Genomic DNA, 10000 nt, shown 5'->3' on the forward strand with positions numbered 1-10000 from the left:
TTTATTTTCCACAGGTGATGTGGCTGTTCCCACATAATCAACATCATCATCATCCTATAGAAAAAAAAAGTGAAAAATATATCATGCTGCATTTGTGAGCCTGTAGTATGAGTCAATGCTAACAACTGAAGTGCATATATACACAATCTCTTTTTATCATTTCCTTGTCCTTTTGTCCTTTTTTTTTAACATGCTGTTTACACTTGTCTCTTGTACAAAAACATCAGCAATTAATATTCACAATTAGCAAACATGTGCACAATCTCTTTTTATCATTTTCTTCTCTTCTTTAAATATTCTATTTACATTTTTCAGTCTGTTGTACAAAAACATCATCAGAATACTTACAATCAACGCCATACAAACAATCTCTTTTCATCATTTTTCTCACTTTTTTTAGTGTTGTTAACATTTGTAGGTCAGTTATACAAAAACCTCAATGAATACCTGCAATTAGCAGTGACACACATATACACACTATCTTTTCATAATTTCTTTCTGTTTGTTTTTACATTTTAAAGCCTGTAGCACATAAACATCATTGGTAAATACCTATGATTAACACAAACACATACAGAACCTCTTTTCATCTTTTCTATTTTTTTCTCATACTTTTTTTTTTATGTAGACGTTAGTTGACAAAAAGTCCGGAAAGCACTTACAAAGTCTGACCATTCCCCTTCATCATCAGCACCATCTGCACCATCTGCACCATCTACAGACAAAAGAAATTATGTCAAAACATATTTCAAAATAAAATAAAACAAACTGAAATAAAAATGAAATGCATAAAATAAAACAGAATACAACAGAATAAAATATAATAATTTTTTTTTAAACTGACACTGAAACAAAACACAGCCTGCTGGTTGATACATTACCATTTTCTTTTTCCAGCATAATAGTTTTTTTTTCTTCTGACCTCGACTGGTGTAATCTCTCTATCGCCATAATACAAGAGCAGAAACACCCAGTTACAAAGAAACACCACAAGACTTGATAAAAAAAATATATACATAAAAATAAATAATGATAAAAAAAAAAAAGGATCAGAAAGAAACAAAACAGAACAAACAACAAAATGAAACAAATCCACAGGAGTGGTGGCCTCATGGCAATGCGACCAACTAGGAGGGGAGTGACCATGGGTTCAAGTCCCATGTACCCACCAGGATTTTTATTTCTCACCTCCATTAGACCTTGAGTGGTGGTCTGGGTGCCAGTCTTTCGGATGAGACGATAAAACCAAAGTCCCTTGTGCAGCAGCATGCACTTAGCACATGCAAAAAGAACCTCCTACAGCCACAAAAGTGTTCTCCCTGGCAAAATGCTATATAATAATAATAATAATAATAATAATAATAATAATAATAAATCCACTTTGATAATAAAACAATTACACTCACATACAGGAAAAAAAAAAGGAAACAAACAGAGGGGGTTTGGGGGGTGGGGGGGTGGGGGGGGGGAGAGTGGCGTTGCACTGTGGTGACACTCTCTCCCCATGGACAGCAACCTGAATTTCACACAGAGAAATCTGGTGTGACAAAAGCGATACAAGACAATGCAAGACATCCGGCAAGACACAACAAGACAAGACAAAACAAAAACTGAGAGAGACTGAAAACGGAACAAGACAGACAGTCAGGCGACACAGCCATTACATCTTTTCTGGCAGAATGGTTATGACTGTGATTTTTCACTATGATCAGTGCAGTATCACAGTCCATGGTGCTAAACAGATCAATCTCAGATGCGGATTTGACTCCAAGACAATTAACTCTTTTCAGACTGAAGGAAAAGACTTTTCTTAACCCCTTGACTGCTGAATCTTGGTGCAATGAGTGTGGTAAGAAATTGATGTACAGTTACTGCTTTTGTGTGCATTCCTGGGGTGTCAATGACTTTACTTAATGAAGATAATGCTGTCCCCAAGATCAACAGGAAAGGGTCCCCATAAAGAGTTCAGACTGACAATATGGCCTGCAAGCTGTGTCTTATCTTTGTGAGGTGACAGCCCTGGACCGACATCCTGAACTGCAAGCTCTGTCTTATCTTTGTGAGGTGATAGCCATTTACTGACATCCTGACCTGCAAGCTCTGTCTTATCTTTGTGAGGTGACAGCCCTTCAATGACATCCTGACCTGCAAGCTCTGTCTTATCTTTGTGAGGTGACAGCCATTTACTGACATCGTGACCTGTAAGCTCTGTCTTATCTTTGTGAGGTGACAGCCCTTCATTGACATCCTGACCTGCAAGCTCTGTCTTATCTTTGTGAGGTGACAGCCCTTCACTGACATCCTGACCTGCAAGCTCTGTCTTATCTTTGTGAAGTGACAACCCTTCACTGACATTCTGACCTGTAAGCTCTTTCTTATCTGTTTGAGGTGACAGCCCTTCACTGACATTATGACCTGTAAGCTTTGTCTTATCTCAGTGAGGTGACAGACATTCACTGACATCCTGACCTGTAAGCTCTGTCTTATCTCAGTGAGGTGACAGCCCTTTGCTGACATCCTGACCTGTAAGTTCTGTCTTATCTGTTTGAGGTGACAGCCATTTACTGACATCCTGACCTGTAAGCCCTGTCTTATCCCAGTGAGGTGACAGCCATTTACTGACATCCTGACCTGTAAGCTCTGTCTTACCTTTGTGAGGTGACAGCCATTTACTGACATCCTGACCTGTAAGCTCTGTCTTGTCTTTGTGAGGTAACAGCCATTCACTGACATCCTGACCTGTAAGCTCTGTCTTATCTCAGTGAGGTGACAGCCATTTACTGACATCCTGACCTGTAAGCTCTGTCTTATCCCAGTGAGGTGACAGCCATTCACTGACAACCTGACCTGTAAGCTCTGTCTTGTCTTTGTGAGGTAACAGCCATTCACTGACAACCTGACTTGTAAGCTCTGTCTGATCTTTTTGAGATGACAGCCCTTCACTGACATCCTGACCTGTAAGCTCTGTCTTATCTTTGTGATGTGACAGCCCTTCACTGACATTCTGACCTGTAAGCTCTGTCTTATCTTTTTGAGGTGACAGCCATTCACTCATCAGCATTTGTCAGAGGGATAATTGTCATGGAAACTGACTTTGCTAAGCTCAAGAAAAGAAATAAACCAGTCTTGTACAATGTCTGCTCAACAATTAGCACCAACTATCAGCTCCATTTCAACATCTCTGCTGCCAACCCTGACCAAAGTGTGACACTGAAAGGGCACTGTGAAAGCAAATGGCTTCTACTTCGTCTTCATGGGCTGCTACTTCCCTGTACGCTCATACATAAAAGTGGACTTTTATGTGTATGACCATTTTTACCCTTTCGTGAAGGCAACCATACCGACTTTGCATGCTGGGTATCTTCTGTTTCCATAACCTGCCAAACACTGACATGGATTACAGTGTCTGTAAAGTATGTAGATGATCTTCTGCATATATCCACAAAAAGGGGGTTAACAGAAAAATCTCCATCAAAAAGTAGGCTATGCAACCGGGAGCTGAGTATTCAACTGATTTAGAAGGGTTATGTATTGAAGTAACTTAGCATGGCTATGTTCTGAACTATCTTAGCACGGCTACGTACTTAACTAACAGAATAAGGCTACATACTATTAGAGAAATAACCTAGCAGGGCTACGTGCTGTACTGACCGAGAAGGGCTATGTATTGAACTAACCTGGCATGGCTATGTACTGAATTAACCTAGCAGAGCTATGTACTGAACTAACCTAGCATGGCTACATACTGAACTAACTAACCTAGTATAGCTATGTACTGAACTAGTACTCAACTAACCTGGCATGGCTACATACTGAACTAACCCAACAGAGCAATGTACTGAACTAACCTAGCATGGCTACATACTGAACTAACTAACCTAGTATAGCTATGTACTGAACTAGTACTCAACTAACCTGGCATGGCTACATACTGAACTAACCCAACAGAGCAATGTACTGAACTAACCTAGCATGGCTATATACTGAATTAACCTAGCAGAGTTATGTACTGAACTAACCTAGCTGGGCTATGTACTGAACTAACCTAGCATGGCTATGTACTGAACTAACCTAGCAGAGTTATGTACTGAATTAACCTAGCAGAGCTATGTACTGAACTAACCTAGCTGGGCTATGTACTGAACCTAGCAGGGCTATGTACTGAACTAACCTAGCAGGGCTATGTACTAACCTAGCTGGGCTATCAGGGTTTCCTACAGATGGTTTGCTTAGAGAGTCCACAGGACTCCCACTCAGGTGTTCTAGGGAGTCCTCATGGTTCTCGAGAGTCCGATCAGTCGCAGATCAAGAAACCATTCTTTCATCCGAACACACCACACACTGTTTTTCAATCAGTTCACATGCATACACAAACACACACTGAATGAGTGAAAGAGATAGACACACTCGCACACACACACTCTCTGAACTCTGAAAAAAAGAGACACACATGCACACACACAGAGAAAGAGAAATACACATGCACATGCAGTCACGCACACAAGAGGGAGAGAGAGAGAATATATATATATATATATATATATATATAGAGAGAGAGAGAGAGAGAGATACATACATACACACATGCACATACACACACACACACCACTCACCCCCCTTACACACAGACAGACAAACAGATGGACATGCAAATAGTGAGTTAGAGAGAAAGTCGAGAGCAGTGAACCATTGAAAACGAAAAGTCGTACAAGGATGATTTTTGAAAGTTTGTCGATCCTGTCACAAACACATTTATTTCCCGGGAGTTGCTCATCACCTGGATGCGAATTTCACACAAGTTCTGCACTTCATTACATGTGCGTCTTCGTCGTACTGCAGCCATCTGAATTCTTACTCCCATGAACGTTGACTATTGTGGCTTTTCTTTTTTGGTGATCTGTCCCCTTTTGAAGCAAGCTGACTGACGTCGGCTGTTTCAGAATCAGCCTTTTCGTTTTGTTTGCATTTTGGAGTATCAAGCCGCAACAGCAGAGGCATTTTGATTTCGAACTGTCACAGAATACTTGACAAGCCTTGTTGTGAGCATACTGGAAATGGGTAATTTCTGTAAAGGGAGATAAGACAAAAGTAATGAACTTTGCAGCAGTTGCCGATTTCCCAAAGATCTTATAGTGCGTCCCGCGGACTCCCAAGCTGAAACTGTAGTGCGTCCTCTCTCATTTTAGAGAGTCAGGGATGCACATATGTGTGTTAACGGAAGCCCTGGCTATGTACTGAACTAACCTAGCAGGGCTATGTACTGAACTAACCTAGCAAGGCTATGTAGCAACCTAGCAGGGCTATGTACTGAACTAACCTAGCAGGGCTATGTACTGAACTAACCTAGCAAGGCTATGTACTAACCTAGCAGGGCTATGTACTGAACTAACCTAGCAGGGCTATGTACTAACCTAGCAGGGCTATGTACTGAACTAACCTAGCAGGGCTATGTACTAACCTAGCTGGGCTATGTATTGAACTAACCTAGCTGGGCTATGCACTGAACAAACCAGCAGGGATATGTACTGAACTAACCTAGCAGGGATACATAATGAACTAACCTAGCAGAGCAATGTACTGACCTAACACAGCAGGGCTACGTACTGTACTGACTTAGCGTTACTTTGTATTGTACTGACTAAGCGTTACTTTGTATTGTACTGACTTAGCGTTACTATATATTGTACTGACTCGGACTGTCTTGGTACTGCACAGGCGGCGGAGGCAACGTCTTCCTGTTGTTGGCACCAGGCCTGGGAGGAAGGTATGGGGCAGGACTCCAGGTCCTGAAGCCAGTCATCATCGTCATCATCATCATCATCACCATCATCATCATCACCATCATTATCACTGTCATTACGAACATCATCATTGACATCTCAACCATCAACATTTTCAGTCTGTTACCTTGGAGATCAGACTTTGATACTGAAAACCTTGCAGCTAATCATTTTAATGTAAAATTATATGTAAGATTTTCCATTGGCTAATGACAATCTATTGAGTAGAAGTGAACTATTATCAACATCATTCTCAATGTCATCTGATTATCATTATCATCAGCTCATGTTCCATAATTATTCTCATTGTCATCTGATCATCATTATCATCAATTCATGTTCCATCATCATTCTCATTGTCATCCAATCATCATTACCATAAGCTCAAGTTCCATTGGATGTATCACTCTGGTACTATTCAGTGATACATGTATCATTCAACATTCATCTGAGACATCCAACATGCCCTGTACCCATTTGGCAAAAGCAACAACAACAACAACAACAAAAAAGCCAGCAGTCCAATCATTTAACCTTTTTGACCTGAACTTTCAATACAAAAACAAGAGAGGCAAGGCCTTCAAGACTCACTTGTGATAAATTAAGTCCCCTAGCATTAATTACAGAGTAATTTCCCTTTTTTACTATCTGCACCAAAATGTTTGCAAAATAAATAAAAATTCCATGCTTAGCAAAAGAAGTTCCTCTTTGAACAAAAAATGATAATAATGACTCCTCTTGTTGTTGTGTCAGAATAAGAGGTCAAAGTGCCATGTTTAGAGAATACAAAAAATATAAATATAACAGTAAATGCAGTTTGCATATAATTAGGCTTCTTTTTTATTTTTTTGTGCCCATCCCAGAGGTGTAATATTGTTTTAAACAAGATGACTGGAAAGAACTGAATTTTTCCTATTTTTATGCCAAATTTGGTGTCAACTGACAAAGTATTTGCAGAGAAAATGTCAATGTTAAAGTTTACCACGGACACACAGACACACGGACACACACACACACACACACAGACAACCGAATACCGGGTTAAAACATAGACTCACTTTGTTTACACAAGTGAGTCAAAAAACCAAACATTGGAAAGCGTTGATACTCCAAATGTCAAGATGTTTGAAAGGTTTGAAACAAATTACAATGGCTTGAAGAGATACTTTTCATTTAAAATGATTCAATCATTCAAAGACTTACTTTTACTAGTAGACCGTTTGCCAGGAGTGCAATCTAAAATCATCCCTCTAAGACAGGCACAATAGCCGAGTGGTTAAAGCGTTGGACTTTCAATCTGAGGGTCCCAGGTTTGAATCTCAGTAATGGTGCCTGGTGGGTAAAGGGTGGAGATTTTTCCAATCTCCCAGGTCAACATATGTGCAGACCTGCATATGCCTGAATCCCATTCATGTGTATACACAAGCAGAAGATCAAATGCACAAGTTAAAGATCCTGTAATCCATGTCATCGTTCGGTGGGTTATGGAAACAAGAACATAAGATCAAATGCACAAGTTAAAGATCCTGTAATCCATGTCATCGTTCGGTGGGTTATGGAAACAAGAACATACCCATCATGCACATCCCCGAAAACAGAGAATGGCTGCATACATGGCAGGTTAAAGCAGTCATTCACATAAAAGCCCACTCCTGTACATACGAGTGAACGTAGGATTTGCAGCCCACAAACAAAGAAGAAGAAGAATCCTTCTAATTAACGAAGGCATACATATTCCATCACAAAAGAGTTAAAACCACAAAAACAAACACAAGACGAAGAGGAAGAAAAGCTAAGATATGCCATAATTACTTACGCAGGCTGGCGTGAACTTTCAATTCTGCTGAGGTAATCAATCAAGAGACTGGAAACAAAAACAAAAACAAAATAAATAGATGCCTTGATTAATTCACCAAAACTGAAGTATTTTCTTTTTAAAACCAGGATGGTGTTAGTACTATACAAAGAGACAATAGAAAGACAGAGAGACCTGTAAGAAGAGTGATGGCCAGAAAGGGAGAGACAGGCAGACAGAGATACAAGCATACAATGAGAGACAGGCAGAGAGAGAGAGAGACAGAGAAAGAGACAGAGAGACAGGCAGAGATACAAGCATACAAAGAGAGACAGGCAGAGATACAAGCATACAAAGAGAGACAGGCAGAGAGAGAGAGAGACAGAGAAAGAGACAGAGAGACAGGCAGAGATACAAGGATACAAAGAGAGACATGCGGAGATACAAGCATACAAAGAGAGACAGGCAGAGAGAGAGAGAGAGAGAGAGAGAGAAAGAGACAGAGAGACAGGCAGAGATACAAGCATTCAAAGAGACATACAAAGAGAGACAGGCAAACAGAGATACAAGCATACAAAGAGAGACAGGCAGACAGAGAGACAGAGACGGAGAGACAGAGAGACAGGCAGGCAGAGAGAGACAGGCAGAGAGAGAGAAAGAGACAGAGAGACAGGCAGGCAGAGAGAGAGCGAAAGAGACAGAGAGACAGGCAGGCAGAGAGAGACAGGCACAGAGAGAGAGAGAGAAAGACGGAGACAGGCAGACAAAGAGAGACAGGCAGAGAGGCAGAGAGAGACAGAGAGAGACAGCAGACAGAGACATACAGACAGGCAGGAGAGACGGGCAGACAGAGACAGGCAAAGCAAAAAAGAGAGAGAGAGAGAGAGACAGGCAGAAAGAGATAAACAGACAGAGATAAACAGGCAGAAGAGACAGGCACACACACACACACACACACACACACACACACACACACACACACATACACACACACACACAAACACACACACACACAGAGACAAACACACACACACACAGAGAAAAACACACACACACACACACACACACACACACACACACACACAGAAACACACACACACACACACAGAGACAAACACACACACACACACACACACACAGACAAACACACACACACAGACAAACACACACACACACACAGACAAACACACACACACACACACACACACACACAGACAAACATACACACACACACACACACACACAGACAAACACACACACACAGACAAACACACACACACACACACACACACACAAACACACACACACACAGACAAACACACACACACACACACACACACACACACACACACACAGAGGCTGACAGATGGATGAGAGGTGGCTGGCTGGAAGAGCTGGAGAAGAAAGGGAGAGAGTGGGGAGAGCAACGCGTTCTCTTTTCATTTCACGCTTGTCATTAACCTGCGAATATAAAGCATGTTAAAAAATAAATAAATAAATAAATAAAAAATCAACAATGAAACTAACTTTCCTTATTGCAGGTTTGCAAGTGATGTTTAATTATTTCAGCACTGTATCATTCTTTGTCGCAACAGATTTCGCTGTGTGAAATTTGGGCTGCTCTTCCTAAGGACAGCATGTCACACTACAGTGTCGTGCCACTCATGTTTGGGATCTTGTTGTTGTTCTTTTCTTTCCCCCCTGTCTATTGTTGATAATCAAATTTCATAATGTGATTATGTCAGGAAAAAAAAGAAAAAAAAAATCCTAAATATGTGACAAAATCACACACGAAGTATGACAAAATACATCCTTAATCACATTAGACATTACCAATTCAGTGTTACCAGTTACTACCCTGAGATTCTGCCTGGAGACTAGCCATTGGTATTGATTATGGAACAAAACTGCTTAAAAATAACTAGCCACTGATACTGGTTATGGAACAAAACTGATTTAAAATAACTAGCCACTGATACTGGTTATGGAACAAAACTGATTTAAAATAACTAGCCACTGATACTGGTTATGGAACAAAACTGCTTTAAAATAACTAGCCACTGATACTGGTTAAGGAACAAAACTGCTTAAAAATAAGTGTCTTAAACAAAACATCAAAATTTTCAACAAGTATAAAAAAAATTTTTATTTTTTACCTTCAACATAACAAAAGTCAAAACCAGTCACTCTGTAAGCAGCTGTTGTTGTTTTTTTCCAGCAAAATGATTATCTTTTCATTCATGATCAGTGTCAGCCACTACACCACCATCTCTGTTCTCTCTCTCCCTCTCTCAAGTTTGATAAATTGTAAATACCATTTGGGTAATTCTCTACATCACCTGAGTAGTTCTGCATATCACTGTCAGTTTCAGTTTCTCATGGAACCATCACTGTAATCGGACAAATCCATATATGCCACACATCT

At 40.4% G+C, this 10000-nt stretch overlaps 1 protein-coding gene across 4 annotated transcripts in view; it reads right to left on the reverse strand.

The window, feature by feature from the left end:
• Nucleotides 1–10000, reverse strand: part of LOC143276229 (uncharacterized) — a 56744-nt gene that overhangs the window by 43383 nt on the left and 3361 nt on the right. For all 4 annotated transcript variants that reach the window (XM_076580722.1, XM_076580708.1, XM_076580716.1 and 1 more), the window contains exons 4-6: nt 7597–7644; nt 5692–5786; nt 663–715 (exon numbers count right to left, since the gene is read on the reverse strand). In XM_076580722.1, the coding sequence (XP_076436837.1) occupies nt 663–715; nt 5692–5786; nt 7597–7644 (196 nt within the window). The remainder of the gene's footprint in view (nt 1–662; nt 716–5691; nt 5787–7596; nt 7645–10000) is intronic.

This window comes from Babylonia areolata, chromosome 2 (genome assembly GCF_041734735.1).
Source record: "Babylonia areolata isolate BAREFJ2019XMU chromosome 2, ASM4173473v1, whole genome shotgun sequence".
Taxonomy (NCBI): domain Eukaryota; kingdom Metazoa; phylum Mollusca; class Gastropoda; order Neogastropoda; family Buccinidae; genus Babylonia; species Babylonia areolata.